This window comes from Microchirus variegatus, assembly GCF_963457635.1.
Source record: "Microchirus variegatus genome assembly, chromosome: 8".
NCBI lineage: Eukaryota > Metazoa > Chordata > Actinopteri > Pleuronectiformes > Soleidae > Microchirus > Microchirus variegatus.
The window spans coordinates 2,900,853-2,918,388 of record NC_139809.1 but is presented as its reverse complement, the minus strand read 5'-3'; the positions used below and the strand labels follow the sequence as shown (position 1 = coordinate 2,918,388).

Genomic DNA, 17,536 nt, shown 5'->3' with positions numbered 1-17,536 from the left:
CAGAACTGAAATACTTGTAGAAAAGGGTAACATTACCCAAATCAGCCATAATATGTCAAATCTGGGCATAATATGTGTGCAGTAAAATGACATGATGTTTCACATTATGCTTTTATTCATATTATATTATCTGGTTTGGAACACTTCATTATTTACAGTTCTTTTTGTTTTCACAGCAGAACACAAAATATTCGACAACATGTACACGTTGAACCTGAAATACATGTCGAACGATAATTTGACGAAACAACACGTTGTCAGTGAAATTGTCAGGCAACTGGAATTAAATATAAGTTAATGCTGGAAGTATTTTTCGTTTGAATTTCGGAATCTTTCGATAAATATCACAGTGCGCAAACGAAGCCTCAAAGGCAGTTAGTCGAGAGACTTAAATAATACAGTGTTAGTTGATCTCGTTTTGGTTTAGAGAAGCTGCTGAACACACACGCACGCACACGCAGACGCACGCACACACACACACACACACACACACACACACACACACACACACACACACACACACAGAGCTGATCTGGAGTCAGGCGTGCTGAGACCACAGGAACCGATCACAGCGCTCGAGCATCGTCTGGATCATCGCCCTGAAACCACAAAGAACATTTGGTTTCCCTTTTCTTTTTATTGTCGTCTTTAAATACTGTAGAAAAAAATGCCGGCTCTGCTTCCTGTTGTTCACCCACCTCTGCCTCTTCTCGGTGACTCTGAGGAGCTCACAGACCAGTTTGGATTGAGGGGAAAGGACCAACGGCACCCCGCACTCCTCCAGCGTGCTCAGCGCTCGGTCCGGTCCGGCTTTCCGAGCCAGCATCAGGGTCAGGTTCTCCAAACTGATCTTCCCTCCACAGCCGCCCGCCGAGCCGTTTGACCAACTGCCCCCGTTCACGCCCGCGGTCTGCTCTGCGTCGACCGCACCGCTGCACTGCTGAGACAAGAGGATCAAGAGCTTCCACTCATCCAAGGACTGGGGCTCAACTCCTGGAGAACAACAGATGAAGTACAGAGATGAGCCTTCAGTTTAAAGGGACAATGTGTAGTATTTATGGGTTTATATAACCCAAAATCCACTTTTTTATACATATTATGTGCTCCTGCATTGTCTAGTCGCTGTATAATAGTTTTTGTTTCATTTTCGTAGTGTTTCAAAAAGTCATGTAAAATAACATGGTCGCGGGCCGCGGTTGCATAGCCACTGTTAGCAGTGAGACGCCATGTTTCTACCGGAGCCTGTAAGGACAAACGCGAGAGAACAAATCAAGCGTCTCTTTACATGTAGCGGAAGTCCCGCCTCCACTCTCTCCGCTTCGTCTGCTACGGCCGCGGTAGCTCCGCCCTCTCCCTCGCCTCACGAACCTCATCTGCTGACACGGAGAAAGACGACGTGGACGACATTTGACTGGCTGAGGACACCGTATCGCTCAGGGAAGGGAGGGGGTGAGCAGAGCAGCAGTTCGTTGTTGTAAATTTCAGCCTCTCCTCTAGATGGCACTATAAACTACTTACTTCACCTTTAAGTGTTTTGGATCAACAATCTCCTCAAAAAACTAGTCATACAAATAAGTGCTCAGTGACTTTCTCTTGTTTTTATTTGTAGGATAAAACTCTTATTTTGACATTTTAGTGTGTGACATTATTGACAACAAAACAGGCAGAATTACATGGTATTGTTTACATACTAATGATTTTTTAAGGCTCGTCCAGGTCATGACACTTGGGACCAATGCAACGTAAAATTCTGCTCTTCTTTCTAATCTTTTTCTCCACTCAATTTCCTCATATTTTAGGAATTTTAAATAAAGTGGCAGAGGCTTTTCTATGTGTTTTTATATTGAAGGAGAAATGCAATAAAGCAGTAGTGTGGGAGCAGGTGCAGTTACTCATGAGTGAATGGCAAATCACTGACTTATGGCCGACTATGGCAAATTTTTTTTTAGACACACCTTAGAATCCTGAACAGAACAAAAGAGATAAACAGTTTTTTCAGTCTTTACTCCAACATTGTGAGTTTTGGCTGGTGATGTGAGGAATGTTGTGGCGAAGTCATAACACACACAGATAATGTAAATCATGTTACATCCAATGCCAGCTGGAATTGCCTCTAGATGCCCCTGCGACTCATGACAATCAATATGTGTGTGTGCGTGTGTGTGTCTCTATACTGAATTTAAATGCAAATTCAGCCAGTCATAAGAGTGTAAACGTGCAAAAGAGCATCAGAAGAAATAATATTTTTTTTTTACCCTCAGCTTCCTCCAGCAGGCTGATGTCATCCAGCTGACAGATGGTGGAGAAAGCATCTGTGCGACGCTGCAGCTCACAGCAGAGGTGCAGGTAGCCTGTCCAGTACCTGTATGTGAATGTGAACACAGTGAACTCACAACCATGAGATGACTAGGGTTTGTTTTTTCAATATACAATGGTGTATAATATATGAGGTACCCGTGACTGCGGCACGCGTCGGCCATCTTCTGCTTGGAGGACACGTCTGCAGGGAGACGAATCAGCAGAGACAGGAGGCGTCCGTAACCCCAGCTGAAACAATGCGAGTGCCACCTGCAGCAGAGGTTTACACACGGCTTACAATTGTTCTCGTGCAAAACCCTAGCATCAATATTTATTATATTTGGTATATATCACACAGGACTTTTAAATATTTAAACAATTTTGGTGGTGATCTGGACATGGATCCAGATCCAGGATTATGTGAGATAGGAGAGAATATTGGCATCATGGGAATCTGAGCCACTTTGGCCGAGGTTTGTGCTCTCTCTCTGATCTAATTTTGTATTATTTTCCCCACATTAACAGAACCAGACCTGGGCTGTCCATCAGAGGTAACTGTATCACAGCATTGAGGAGCATCGTGGGTAAGTGCAAGCTGCAGCCAATCCTGTCTCAGTGACTCCGGCTCAAGTAGCGATTGCAAAAATGACAACCTGTGAAGAGACATGAATGAACAATTCAGCAACAAAAGGTCAAAGCTCTTTTCTAGTCTTTTGTTTTGACAAAACAACCAAAGATGGTACCTGTGCTCCTCTGTTTGTGAGTGGACAAGATTATCAAGGTAGGCCAGGAAGTGGCTTTGCTGAGCCAGGTTCATGACATCAGCAGGAGTAACCGTGGGGTAAAACTGGGAAAACGAGCGCACGGCCGCCTCTCCGTGCTTCTCATACAGCCTGGACGGACAGTGACGGAGAGAAGGAACTTAACTACCGACAGTCACTTTTATGTGAAGTTAAGAGAAACGCAGGCACTGACCTGTGTAAGTGAGCGAGGAGCAGCGGTGCGCTCCAGGGCTGCAGCTCTCGCAGACTCCGCAGTGATCTCAGCAAATCCCCTTTCTGAATAACCTCCACCACCTTAGAGGACTGAGTGAGTTCTATAGAGGGAGAGGAACAGCTGCTTTTCAAAATGAAGGAACACAGGCTGTGTATGATTTACATGTACCGAGCATTACATTTGCATGTCACTTGCTTTAAAACAGAGTTCCTACACATTTTCAGTCAATATTAAACCTCTGGATACCAATTGTTAGATGCTTATTATGTAAATAAATGGTTTTAAAATCCTTCATGAAGCCAGCCCCTCGGAAAACTTGCATTAACCCATGACACTGTTGAAAATTAAAGAAATGAGAATCTCAGTCGCACAGTGAACAGTAACTATGGTAACCATTCTAACGCCATTCTACAGACAGCTTGATTATTTTCATATAATCTACAGGAAGGCTATGTTGTGTTAGTAACTTGTTTTTAATTTGTATATATTAATATATTTTATTTTAGAAAAGGAGATCTGGAAACGACACAAACATGGCACAAACTCTTTTCCCTTTTTCCATACTTATCCAGACCTGGAAATTACTCAATCCATACTTTTCTATACTGCGTATGAACCCTGTTGCAGCAATTGAAGATTAAATAATTATACATTCATGTTCCGTTACTGTATGAACTGTATGTTTTCCATGACCTCAGAACAAGCCACATGATGGCTGCGTGATCTGCATGACCATGAAAGTGAATAATATCGTATGATAGAGCTATTTAAGGAGAAGCTTCTGACCTAGTACGGCCTCAGTGAAGGAGTGCTGCACCTCCGCCCGCTCCTGGGAACATAACAGACACATTCTTCTCACACGCTCTTGATCGACCAGAAAGAAGTAACGGCGCAGAAAGACCGCGCACCCCAACGCTCGTTCGTGCTCCTGTTTTTTGAAGCAGCTCATCTCTGTGTATAACGTGGCCAGCTGGGTGAGATTAGCCAGGAGGTCTGACGGTACAGGTTTGGGCGACACGACGCGCACCGGCTCTGCGAGGTTTCCGTCTGAAACTTCAGACACCGTCTTAACAGAATCACACGGCTCCTCTTGGTGTCTGAGCTCAGTCGACTCCTCTTTATTCTCTGTAAGATGCTCAGGTGAGCAGGAGGGCTGCTCCGACTGCTCTGTGCAGGGGTTCAGATAATCCATCTCCCATCGCTTCTCTCCTGGTCCGTCGATGTTCGAGTCGGTGGCAGCAGCAGCTGAGCCGAGCACTGCAGGTCCGAGTATTCGCTCCAGCACTGGCAGCCACTCCTGCAGTGTTTCTCCCAGGCAGACTGGATCTAGTAGCACCAAAGGGTCTTGGATCTGGGATCTGACGTTTGAAAAAGTATTTTTTTTTTTTTTTTTACATTTTAAGACCAGTAAACAGGTGGTGAAATCCTGCAGCAGGTACTAAAAAGTACTCACATAGTTCGCTCCGTTGCCGATCGAAGTTCCTGCATGTCGGCCTCTGTGTTGGGCATTTCATCATAAACTCTGTGAAGACAAATACAACTCACTGATTATACTCAAGGAATTTCTTTCAAGGGTCTACTCACGAAAAAGGTAAAGAGTGACAGCTACTGTATAAATGTGGAATTACAGTAGAGCTCCAGTGCGTAATTTCTATTACTTTCAAGTAATTAATACTAAATAAACTTGGTCTCTATGGCCTACTTTTGTCTCCTCCTCTATTTTAGGGAGCGCTTGATTTGCTTTGCATTTTATTGTTTTTCTTTTGGCAGATTTTCAATATCTGATGATCACAATTGTGAGCAGCCAAAATCTTGATAAGAAAATCAGATAACACTTTAGATTAGGAAACACATATTCACCATTAACTAGGTGCTTACTAACATGCATATAAGTAGTATAGTTGCCCTTTATTAGTAAATATTAAGCACATATTAACACCTTATGTAGGAAAAATCTCAATTCATGTCGTATTAGAGGTAGAATAAGGTTAAGTAGAATAAGGCACATGCTTAATGATTACTAATAAAGGGCTAGTATGCTACTTATATATGTTAGTAAGCACCTAGTTAATGGTGAATATGTGTTCCCTAATCTAAAGTGTGACTGAAAATCGTAATCAAAATATGATTGTGCTGAAGTCTAACTGTATTTGTTGGAAGTAGAATCCACTTCTGAAAATTTTCACAGTTGCTCCTTGGTGTTTTCTGCTGTACTTCCACCATGCCTCCATTTTTCCATTAGTAGATTAACTCTGTGACGTTTCAATCCCAAGCCCTTCTTTTCCAAAATGTCACCTGAGGAGTAACAGGTGTGTGGCCACATTTTGCTCTTTGTCATTTTGTCTCTCTGGCCTCACCGCAGCAAGCGGTGTGAGTCCTTTGCACACGTTCCAATTTCATTTATTTCTTAATAACTAACTTCAAAATCAACCCCACATCTGTTCCGTGTACTCACTCATTCTCCATGTCTTCTGAATATGCGGTCGCCGACACTTCAGGGTGTCCTCCTTCTCTCGATTCGGGGCGCTGCCAGAGTTCAGAGTTCATCTGGAGGGTGTTGATCTTCTCTGTTGTTTTCTTCACAAAACTGGAAACGCTGCGGTGTGGAAAGGAGAATTAAATGAAAGTCAAACACGGCAACTGGAAAATGAACCTTTTCATAGTAATGGAAAATGACAGAGTGTGATACATAACAGGCCACATATGCATACACAGATGCACATTTAAAAAAGCAGACCTGGGAGTTCTGTAGAAAAGGGAAGTAATCTTTCTCAAATCGTAGCAGAGCTTCAAAATAGGTTACTGTAAAACCGTCAATCTTCTTAAAAACAGGAAAGAAAGACACCCGACTACAAACTGTTATTATTTAAAAGGATAGACTACATGGGCGTGACACGCTCTGTTAAAAGCGGTTAGCATGTCTGTCCTTTCTCTTTCCGGATGTTCACCTGTCTTTGACGGCCTGCAGTGCTATGCGAGGAGGTTTGGGGCGGAATGAGAGCGGGAGGTGGAACTGCATTCCTTGTTCCGATCGCTCAGCATCGTGACGCTCGGCGCTCTGTGGATCTGAATAAAGATGGAGGCAAAAGCCAGAGGAAAAACACAGATGGATGGAGTACTGGAGGGGAAGGATGACGGGGACAGTGGAGAATGCAAGTCCGTGGCGCAAAGTTGCCGGGCACCAGTACAGAGCCAACATAAATCAAATGCTGCACAGTAGAAAAAAAAAAAAAAAAAAATACATGATATATGTGTGATAGAAAGAAACACACAGGAAACTTGGTGTTAATAATCAGACAAAGTGAAGAATATATTTACAAAGCATATCAGTGCTTTTACAGAAGATCCTGTGAGGCAACATGTTGATGATTTGATGTATTATTCAAGCAAAAGGCTGCTAAATACAGATTTAACAGACAGAGATAAGTCAAAGAGTAAAATGATTATCAGTTGCATGTTCAATATTCACTTTTTTTTTTTTTTTTAAAGCTATAGCTGTTTTTTTCTTCTTCTTCTTTTTTTCATTATTATTATTGTTATTTCAAATGTAGACTTCAAACTGAAAATAACTTCACTCTCTTTTCACACTGAATTAAGAAGAAGCAGAGAAGACATTTGATCCTGACACACCAATAAATCATGTAGAGATCACGTACATGTAAAAAAAAAAGACAGAGATCAAAGAGAGCAGGAAAAGAGTTAGACAGAAAACATTAGACATGCTTTATCCCTACTCATTGTTTAGTGTTTAACCGATTGTCTTCCTATTCAGTTTGATTACAACCTGCTGATTATTATATCAGTAGTCGTGCAATTTGCATGTTTTAATAATTATCATCATGTCATCTGTCGGCTCATGATTCACACAGTAACAAACACAAACATCTGTCTCTTACCTTGATCCACCTGATCTTCATCCTGGACAAAACTGAACTCTTTGAGCCTCTCCTCCTCCGACATGGAGTGATTGATGAGCGAGCTCGTCTCCTCGTCCGACTGACTTCCTCTGCGGCTGATCACGCGGTAAATTCCACAATCGAGAACGTTGAAGCTCTCCTGGATAAAAAACACATCACTGATATCAGTACACTCACTGTTGCCTATGTATTTAGATTAGCTTCAGTAACAACACAGGCACATTGTAAATAATTATTGGACGAATACTCTTGTTCATAACGGTGCTTTACTTGTTTGTAAAATAAACAGAGGAGGAAATAATTGAACCGTGATATTAAAATATCTGGTTTACCAGATGTTTAACTGGTTAACGTTCACTTATTTACACATGCAAATGTAATCCCACTACTGACATTAATGTAGGCTTTAATGTGTTCAAAGTAAAATGGAAGTATGTTAAGCATGTGCAAGGTTTTTAATAAAATCACCATAAAATACTTATGCTTAACTTTACTAAAGTTGCTGTGCAAATTGCTACGTTCAAGTGGGATGCATTATTAAGGACAATTTATGGATTTATGGTACTTCTTTATTTTACTATAAATATGCAGAGGCCTGATTATAATGTTAGATATTATTTCCTGCTAGTTTATGAATTAAATAATAACTGAATATATGGAAATGTGAGTTGTGATTATTGTGGGCCAGAATTTAAAATAACCCATGACATTCTTACATTGCGGAATGGCTTCTCGATAGAGACATTATCCAAAGTTGAAACTTCTAGTCTGACTCACATGTGAGGAGATGCTGCTTCTACGGCTGCTAGAGGCGGAGTCCAAAGGCTCAAGCTTAGCAATGACGTCCTCCAGCTGACCAATCAGCTCCTGGTGTGTGGTGGAGTTGAGCTGGGACCTGAGATGTTCAAGGCGGTCAATAGGAATGGATTTCCTGGCCTGAAATAAGAATGAAGATCTCAAATTAAATTCTACAAACACAAGGTAGCCTTGACTATGGCAAATGTTTTAAAGGTCACATAGAGTGGTCCTGTTGCACATAAATGTTAGTTATGGAGGTCTACTTACATATATTAACTTGTTTTTATGGTCAAAAACCTCCTAGTTGCTGTGAACTAGCCGATAGAAATCCTCTTTTCTGACAGTGTTTTTCTGCTGCAAGATTTCAAAGTGAACTTTCACCCCCAGAAGACAGAGTCTTGTGATTGGCCAGTACTATCCAGCACATCCGTTCTCAGAAGCGCAGCGCCCCCCTCTGGAACGGCGGATGCACTGCTCCTCATTATCAAAACATTGTTTTAACAGTGTTTAAAAATAGCTTCGTCACGACTCCCCGCCGCAGTCCCTTTATGACTTTAAACCGGAGTCAGACCCAGAGTCAGAAGACACTGTTGCTCGTGAAACACCTCCACAACGGACGTTATTCTTCTTCTGCGGTTCAATGTACGTAACCGGATGTGCCCGGACTGCCGCCCGGAGCAGGACGATCGGTTGTTCAGGAGAACCGCTGCTTACGTAACTATTACGGGATTTTCAGTGATCTCGTTGAGCCCCAAGATCACAATAAAACACAACGTTCTCAGCAGTGGCTGAACTGTTTGTTTCAAACCGTCAGGGCTTCATAAACAAGGTAATGACGCAGATACACACCAAAAAAACAGCGATAATAGGAACTTCCGGTCTAGTTCCGCTTTAAAGATTTTAGTTCAAAATTGAACACACTTTATACATTATACTGTATATATTTTTCATAAAAACTACAATGCAAAGTCAGATAATTGAGTGCTGTGCTTAGGAAGTAAGGGTGGGTCAAGTGCAGTTATTTTTCACTTTGAGGCCCTACAGCTAGATAAGCCACTGGTAAATATGTGGTCTTAAACCACACAGGGGGTAAAGAAATTACACAAATTGTTCAGCAGAGAAAAGACATGAATCTAGCCTTTACGTGGCTACCAAGTGGTATCCTTCTTACCCTGCTGATGGTGATTGCGTTCTGAAACATACAGCAGACGGCAGCAGCCAGAAGCCAGGACTCCCGACGCAGGAGACGCTCAACACACCGCTCTGCAGACAGCAGGGAGAGGTGGGACAGACGTCCGCTGCCGTGGAGACAGAAGAGCTCGCTGCGGTAGACGGAGATATCAACCAAGTCTGTAGAGCCAAATCAAAGTGGTGATTCAAACAGCATGATCAACAGAGAGAATTCAACTTTGAAGGAAAAAAATATAAAGAAACTAATTTTTTGAGGTGTCAATGTTGGCGATGAGGCAGCAAACAAACCTTTGACTTCAGTCCACAGCAGCAGCTGTCCATTCTGAGGTGTGAAAACATAAATGGCTGATTCTGTCCAGGTGAGCAGGTTTTGGTCTCTAATAAACGAAGTCACATTTTTTAATTATGATAATGTCGGCTGCAAATCATATTTTTGAGCCATGGTTCGTGATACAATACACAAGTATGTCACTTTACCCCAAATAAAGCAGTTTAGGAAAAGCAACTGACTGCGGACTCTTCTGCACTGGGTTGTAATGAGGATCATTTCTGTAGGTGAACAAATAGGAAATTATAAATGAGTTTAACATTTGACAGAAGACAACATAAAATAAAGCACGAACAAGGAGTACCTGAAGGTGATGAGAGGTAGAGGAGGACAGCCTAGCAGCTGTTTGAACTGATGCGTGCTCAGAACCTCCCCATGAAAGCTGGCCTCCCATATTCGAGAGCCTGGGCGGGCACAGTACAGAAGGGGTGGCTGACCCACTAATAATCCTTTATTCTGAGGGAAAAAACAGGCTCCGTACTCCCCGTCACGCTCCTTATTCCCAACTCGCCAAAACTTCTCCCTAAAAGCATGTAAAAAAAGACACAAAACACATGGAAAGACATCCAACATAAACAAAGGAGATTTTAATGACCAATTTCTGCATTCTATAATTATCCAAATTAATATAGATTGACAAGAGTCTTTCTGCATGTGTGGGTTTTCCCCTTGGTTCCCCGGTTTTCTCCCACAGTCCAATTACATGCAATATGGTGTTTTGGTGAATCGATCACTCTAAATTTACCGTAGGTGTGAGAGTGTGAGTGAACGGTTGTTTGTCTCTATATGTGTCCACGTGATGGACCGGCGACTTGTCCAGGGCGTGACCCCGTCTTTCGCCCTATGTCAGCTGAGATTAGCGCCGTGGAGGATAACCCCATGTTGACGATAAAGCCATAGAAGATGAGAGTGAGTGAATATAGATTGAGATATATGTCAATTTAAATGTTAATAACAGAATATGTTTATTTTCATCTGCCCTAAATAAAATGATAAAATGAATCAAGACATGTACATGTCCAGAGAAGTAACTGTTGAAATGTTTTGGAATGAAAACGGCACAAAACACTACCATAACATGTGCAAGGAAACATTTATAATCATCATAATTAACTCCATCAGTAGTCTGGTTAGTTTTTGAATTCAGTCCAAATGACATGACTGGTTATGTTTAGTATTACGCATATTTATTTTCCAGACAACTTTATAATGGCTAAAAATGCACAAATAGGATTTAAATAAACAAGATATATACTGTTCAAAATTTAAGGGAGAACAGGTCCGAAAAAATAAACAAAAAATAAACAACTCATCCACATACACATCTAAAATGTATGAAATACAACAACACAAACAAATCTAAAAAAATAATGTCATATAAAAAAAGATGTCTACTCAAGGATGGGTGGGTGCATTAGCAAGCACAGCTACATGTCTACAGATAGTCATATGACACAACAGATGCAAACACGTCATTACCTCTCTGTGTCACAGAGGTAGCAGCGGCTGAGCGAAGACACGAGCAGGCGGCCATCTTGGAACCCAAGCTGAACCACTTTGGAGTCGACAGTGGTGATGGTCTGCACAGGGAACATGACGAATGCTGAACCCTGGACAAAACAAAAATAAACAAGTCTTTGGCATGAACAGTGACGTGTCAAAATGTACGGCATATACTTACTGTGTACTGTGTGTAAACTTTAATTGCATGTTGTACAATCCAATTGGTTTTCTTGATTTAATCTGCCTTCATTTATTTTATTGATCCTGAGCCTTGTTTAATCTTATTTTCTTGTCATCAAAGTGAATTCTTTGTGTGGTGATACCTACTGATGCTGATTCTGATGTCGTTTTGGGCTTAATTCTCAAAAACCCTGAGAAGTAAGATAAGGCAAGGAGTGCATTTGCTTATCTTAAAAATGTAAATCTCCCTGAAAAGCTGCAAACTGCTTACATCATTTAAGTCTTCTTCCTACTGAGGAAATACATATCTTTTACTGTGAATCAATACCTTGCCCACTTTGGTGGATCCTGCACGCAGAAAGGACACTTTGCCTCCAGAGTCACCGACGAAAACTCTGAGCGTGCTCGTGTCCCAGCAGAGTGCAGTGATGACCTGACCTTTGTGCTCCCAGGACACGCTGACTCTTTCTGGTCGGCCCCGCCGCTCCAGCTGCAGCTCCCACACCACCACCAGACCCTGACTGGAACAGTGACAAACACAGTTACAGTAACACTGTGGACAATACAAGCACCACAACTAACACACACGCATATATTTTAGATGTGCTTCGTGTGAGCAAAAAAACGAGGAAGGTAACATGAGATGACAATAGGTTATTGTGGTCGAGGTTAGATGTGAAACATTTAGTTACAGGAACAGACGCCAACCTTGTTGCAACGGCAATGAAATCTTCATCGTGAGGGCAACATGCCACCTGAGTGATGGATCCCTCCTGAAAAACAGGACACGGTGGAGGTGGAGTTTTAAAAAAATGCAACAATGCATTCCTTAAAAAGTGCAGCTGCAGTAGTTAACCGCAGAACAAGAGCTCAGTCACATTTTTACCTTGTGAGTGAGGATGATCCTTTGTTTCCAGCCCTCCTTCTGAATCAGGTGTAAGCCCCCTGCTGATGTTCCCAACGCCAGCCATTTCCTCGACACTGATAAACATGTGCACTGGAACACAACCGATAAACATTGGCCAGTGTAGCTGTTAGATTTTAACATGGATTTGACAAGTGGAATATGGAAGATACAATAATTAAAGCATTTTACTTCTTTTTACTCATATTAGAGCGTATTTTTACCTTATTGTATTTTATTTTATTAGAGTCTTACTTATATTTAGAGTGTGATTTGTTTACCATATTGTATTTTATTTTCTACCCTATTTTTACTCTTATCTTTACGTTGTCTTTCTTCTTACTTATTATGCCCTTGCACATTTCTGCACCTCTTGTCGCCTTAATCGAGCTGTTGTAAATGTGTGTTTCCCCCCCGGGGGAGGAATAAAGTCATTCAATTCAATTCAATTCAACTTTCTGAGATTCTAACCCTAACCCTAATGGTAACTAATTAAAAGTAATCATGTCAAGGGTTTGAAAGTAATGGTTTATCTTTGAAGTTGCTGTTTTAAAGTGAGGTTATTTCTTAACCTGAACTGCTACAAAGAATAGAGCTGGTCAATACAATAGTAACAATATAATTTTCTTTAAAAAGAAAACATGTATTGATACGATGTTTATGCATTATTCAAACACACTTTGAGATACAACAACATATAATTCCAGCAAACGTTTCACCTAATTTTTTGTGAAATGTGTATTTGTTCGAATCATTTGAGTCAGTTTGCCCAAAAAAATACTTGAATTGAGATACTAATATACAGTAAAGTAACTATGTGTGATTTCATTAAATAACTCATTCCGAGATGTGATGATGAAACCTACCTTGAGCCTGCCGGAGTCTAAGCGTAGCGCGGACAGAAGTGGATCGAGGCAGTCAAACTCTGCCAGTACGTGAGTGTGGCTCTCTGGCACAACTGGTGTCAGCGACATCTTCCCCGGTGATGCTCCAGAACTGAGAAAGAATGATGGGCTTTAGTCAAGTATCCTTCCTCCTTTAACTCTCTTGCATGCCAGAGCACTGAGCCATGTGGCACCACATGACTTAAGTAAACTGACAAGTCATGACTCCACTTAGTTTGAGAGTTTGAAACTCTGCCTCCAGCTGAGCGAACACTCCCCCCCCCCCCCAACAAACTTTAACAAACCTTTTTCAGCAGCACTGTCATTAAATGACTAAAATAAATGTTGTTTTAGACTCAGATTTACAAATAGTATTCATCATTTAGTGTGCGCAAACATCACAACCAAAGAGCAATACTCGGCTCAAAATACAGCACAACACACCCTGGTGTGACTTCAACGTGTTGTCGCATGAACAATGATGAAGCAGACATGAAATCAAAGACCGAGACTGTTGTTGTTCGTATTTCTTGCTTTCACGTTGAGGGTATCGCGGTGTGAATGCAACAAGAAATGTTGGCAAACGAAAGCATCTCAGCACCGAGACAAGCACTTCAGAGGAAGGTGTGAGAGAAGAGTCAACTCTGACCTTTGACCTTCTACTTGCTATCACTCCAGTGTTACACCAGTGTTATGAGAATGCATTTCAGATTTGTTCTCGTGTCAAAAGTAGAGGCTTTTCAGTCATTCATACAACAACAACAATGACTTTTAACACAGTACATTAATAGCAGCAACTAACTATTATTTTATTAAAGGGACACTGTGTAGTATTTATGGGTTTATATGACCCAAAATCCACTTTTGTATACATATTATGTGCTCCTGCATTGTCTAGTCGCTGTATAATATTCTTTGTTTCATTTTCGTAGTGTTTCAAAGAGTCATGTATAATAACATGGTCGCGGGCCGCTACTGCATTGCCACGACGCCGTGTTTCTACGGGAGCCTGTAAGGACAAACGCGAGAGAACAAATCAAGCGTCGCTTTACTTGTAGCGGAAGTCCCGCCTCCTCTCTCTCCGCTTCGTCTGCTACGGCCGCGGCAGCTCCGCCCTCTCCCTCACCTCACGAACCTCATCTGCTGACACGGAGAAAGACGACGAGGACGACATTTGACCGGCTGCGGCTACCGTAGCGCTCAGGGAAGGGAGGGGGTGAGCAGAGGAGCAGTTCTTGGTTGTAAATTTCAGCCACTCCTCAAGATGGCACTATAAACTACTTACTTCACCTTTAACTGGTGGTGAAACAAAAAGTTGTCAATGACTCACTTACTCTATGTCACAACACCTTATATTGTCCAGTATTGTCTAGGGCACATGTGTCAAACTCAAGGCCCGGGGGCCAGATGTGGCCCGCCAGGTCATTTTATGTTGCCTGCGAGTGATTAATTGGTCTCAAAAATCTGTGTCAAAATAGGTCTATGTTGCTTTAACAGGGTCTCTGCAGGTTAAGACCATAATGAATACAATTTAAGACCCATTTCCCATCCATATACTGCCAAAAAAGTACAAAATACATGAAGGAAAATTGGAGCCACAAATTGTTGAACTTGCATTTATCCATCTTATGCAAGCAATTCAGCTTAGCTCGATAAATTCTTTAGTTCCGTGTTGTAGTTATGTTGTTGCATCCTCAAAACTGGAAACATTTCAAAGCGAGACTGAAGTTTATGCATGTTTTAAATAAAAGTAATGTTAATACAAAATTGTATTTAAGACCTTTTATGAGATTTTAAAGGCATGCTACAACCTTTTTTTCTCGTCAAGGTTGAGCTCATTATAAGTAGCATAAGTAGAGTTGATTTCAAAACTGAGAAAAGTCCCTTTGACTTGAAAAGTAAAAGTAAACAGAGACATGAAATGGAAACACCCCTGGAAAGTACCAGTATCTCACAAGTTAATACACAGTACGTCACAAAAAACACACATACACCTTCACCTTATATTGTACATATTGTTATTGTATATAGTAGAAATGCTTATACTAGAAATACTTTAAAGTTTCCCCTGCGGTGTATTCATAAAAGTCTTGTCTTCGTAGTATTAATGTCGAATTCTGTTTCTCTGGGCGAGTTGTTGTTATGTTCAGTCCAGTGTCTGGATAAGGTTGGTTAAGAATAAAGTAGGAAACACGTTAACTAAATGGTGAATTAGCATTACCACTAGCATTAGCAATAGCGGTGTAATGTAAACTACAACTGTCACTCACATGTAGCGGAATTACTGAGTGCAACAGTAACTTGACGCCTCATTTGCACTTCTGCTTTATTATCGACCCGTACACGGTTTGACGAGACCAAAACCAGGACGTGTTGGTTTAGACTAAAACGTGATAAAATCCTCAGTGAAACGGTTTCTCTGCTGAGTGTGTGTGTGAGAGAGAGCGCTGGGACAAATGTGATTCACAACAAATCACGAGACCAGTCTGCTGACACTGATGCTAACGTTTTATGTGAAAACTAGCAGGAAAAACGGAGTCCAAATACGAAAAAAAACAAACAAACACGACTTCATCGACATAAAAACGTGTTAAACGTGAGGCCACGTTGGTATATAATTCACACTTTGAGTCACTCCGACATCTCGCTGCTCTTGTGTTGAGGTATTTCAATCACAGTTTTAGCCCACGATGCTAGCTGCCCTCCACGGTGATGTGCTCATTCAAAACTCACCCGACACTGAGAATCACTCTCGTAAACAGCTACAAATCCGCAGCAGCATCAGTGCAGCGACTCTAGTACGTTCATTCCCGGGTTTGTTTATGTTCAGTGTTGTTTTAAAGGTTCGTCGCTGCCTGTCACAACTCTCTGACTGACCGACTGCAGCCAGCTGAGCTGTCACTGCGCCGCTATGAGGACACTTCCTGAAGGCACCACACACCCACACACACACACACACACACACACACACACACACACACACACACACACACACACACACACACACACACACACACACACACACACACACACACACACACACACACACACACACATTCTTGTACTTGCTGCATACTAAGGACTGGTCCAAAATTTGACCAAAAGTTTTTGGTACAAATTTGACAAAAACATCATACTTATACTATGTCGACCAAAATTTTAACAAATCTTTGACAAAAAAATGTTGGTCCAAAATTTGACACAAAAAATGTTGGTCCAAAATTTGACAAAAAAATGTTGGTCCAAAATTTGACCAAAAACATTTTGGTCCAAAATTTGACAAAAAAAAATGTTGGTCCAAAATTTGACAAAAAAAAAATGTTGGTCCAAAATTTGACCAAAAACATTTTGGTCCAAAATTTGACAAAAAAAATTGTTGGTCCAAAATTGACAAAAAAAAAATTGGTCCAAAATTGACAAAAAAAAAATTGGTCCAAAATTTAACAAAAAAAATGTTGGTCCAAAATTTGACCAAAAACATTTTGGTCCAAAATTTGACAAAAAAATGTTGGTCCAAAATTTGACACAAAAAAATGTTGGTCCAAAATTTGACAAAAAAAATGTTGGTCCAAAATTTGACCAAAAACATTTTGGTCCAAAATTTGACAAAAAAAAATGTTGGTCCAAAATTTGACAAAAAAAAATGTTGGTCCAAAATTTGACAAAAAAAAAATGTTGGTCCAAAATTTGACCAAAAACATTTTGGTCCAAAATTTGACAAAAAAAATTGTTGGTCCAAAATTGACAAAAAAAAAATTGGTCCAAAATTGACAAAAAAAAAATTGGTCCAAAATTTAACAAAAAAAATGTTGGTCCAAAATTTGACCAAAAACATTTTGGTCCAAAATTTGACAAAAAAAATGTTGGTCCAAAATTTGACAAAAAAAAAATGTTGGTCCAAAATTTGACCAAAAACATTTTGGTCCAAAATTTGACAAAAAAAAATGTTGGTCCAAAATTGACAAAAAAAAAATTGGTCCAAAATTTGACAAAAAAAATTGGTCCAAAATTTGACAAAAAAAATGTTGGTCCAAAATTTGACAAAAAAAATGTTGATCCAAAATTTGACCAAAAACATTTTGGTCCAAAATTTGACCAAAAACATTTTGGTCCAAAATTTGACAAAAAACATTTTGGTCCAACATTTGACAAAAAACATTTTGGTCCAAAATTTGACAAAAACAAAATTTGGTCCAAAATTTGACAAAATGTCATACTATACTATGTCGTCCAAAATGTGGGGAAAAAAATTGGACAAATTGAGTATAGCATGTTATAGCAATCTAGGGAAGTGATTTCAATGAAAACAAAGTGAGGACCGGCCAAAATGTCCTCACTCCGTAAAAATTACCTCACTTTGTTGGTTAAAAACCCTCACTGGTCCTCAGTATGCCGCAAGTACAAGAACACACACACACACACACACGTCAAAACAACAAGTGAAACCATCTCCTCATGTTATGCACTCACTGCAGCTACACCCAGGGCCGGCCCAAGCCTTCATGGGGCCCTAAGCAAAATGTGATTTTGGGGCCCT

The 17,536-nt window shown here is 40.7% G+C and overlaps 1 protein-coding gene across 3 annotated transcripts; it reads right to left on the bottom strand.

Annotated features, from left to right (window-relative positions):
* Window positions 1-49: 49 nt before the first annotated feature.
* hps5 (HPS5 biogenesis of lysosomal organelles complex 2 subunit 2) lies at window positions 50-15,862 on the bottom strand. 3 transcript variants are annotated; one of them, XM_083893103.1, is made up of 24 exons: window positions 15,733-15,862; window positions 12,982-13,111; window positions 12,098-12,208; window positions 11,920-11,984; window positions 11,540-11,732; window positions 11,008-11,138; window positions 9,833-10,051; window positions 9,678-9,749; window positions 9,489-9,577; window positions 9,181-9,359; window positions 7,989-8,147; window positions 7,191-7,350; window positions 6,243-6,360; window positions 5,750-5,890; window positions 4,748-4,816; window positions 4,081-4,652; window positions 3,274-3,394; window positions 3,042-3,191; window positions 2,832-2,951; window positions 2,455-2,568; window positions 2,256-2,362; window positions 699-993; window positions 490-599; window positions 50-435 (listed from the first exon to the last, which is right to left on the bottom strand). In XM_083893103.1, exons 2-23 carry the CDS (start codon window positions 13,087-13,089, stop codon window positions 539-541), a joined length of 3,354 nt encoding a protein of 1,117 aa, XP_083749229.1. In that variant the 5' UTR covers window positions 13,090-13,111; window positions 15,733-15,862; the 3' UTR covers window positions 50-435; window positions 490-538. The 3 variants fall into 3 exon arrangements, 2 of the variants coding, with proteins under 2 accessions (XP_083749229.1, XP_083749228.1); XR_014592891.1 differs by having other exon boundaries at window positions 413-435; window positions 486-599; XM_083893102.1 differs by having other exon boundaries at window positions 50-599.
* Window positions 15,863-17,536: the final 1,674 nt, after the last annotated feature.

Excerpts from the sequence above, each read along its gene's own strand:
- hps5 (XM_083893102.1), bottom strand. The coding sequence starts at position 13,089 with ATGTCGCTGACACCAGTTGTGCCAGAGAGCCACACTCACGTACTGGCA. Across the intron at positions 8,148-9,180 it reads ACGCAATCACCATCAGCAGG|GCCAGGAAATCCATTCCTAT; the intron begins GTAAGAAGGATA and ends TTCTTATTTCAG. Across the intron at positions 4,817-5,749 it reads TCAGAAGACATGGAGAATGA|AGTTTATGATGAAATGCCCA; the intron begins GTGAGTACACGG and ends TTGTCTTCACAG.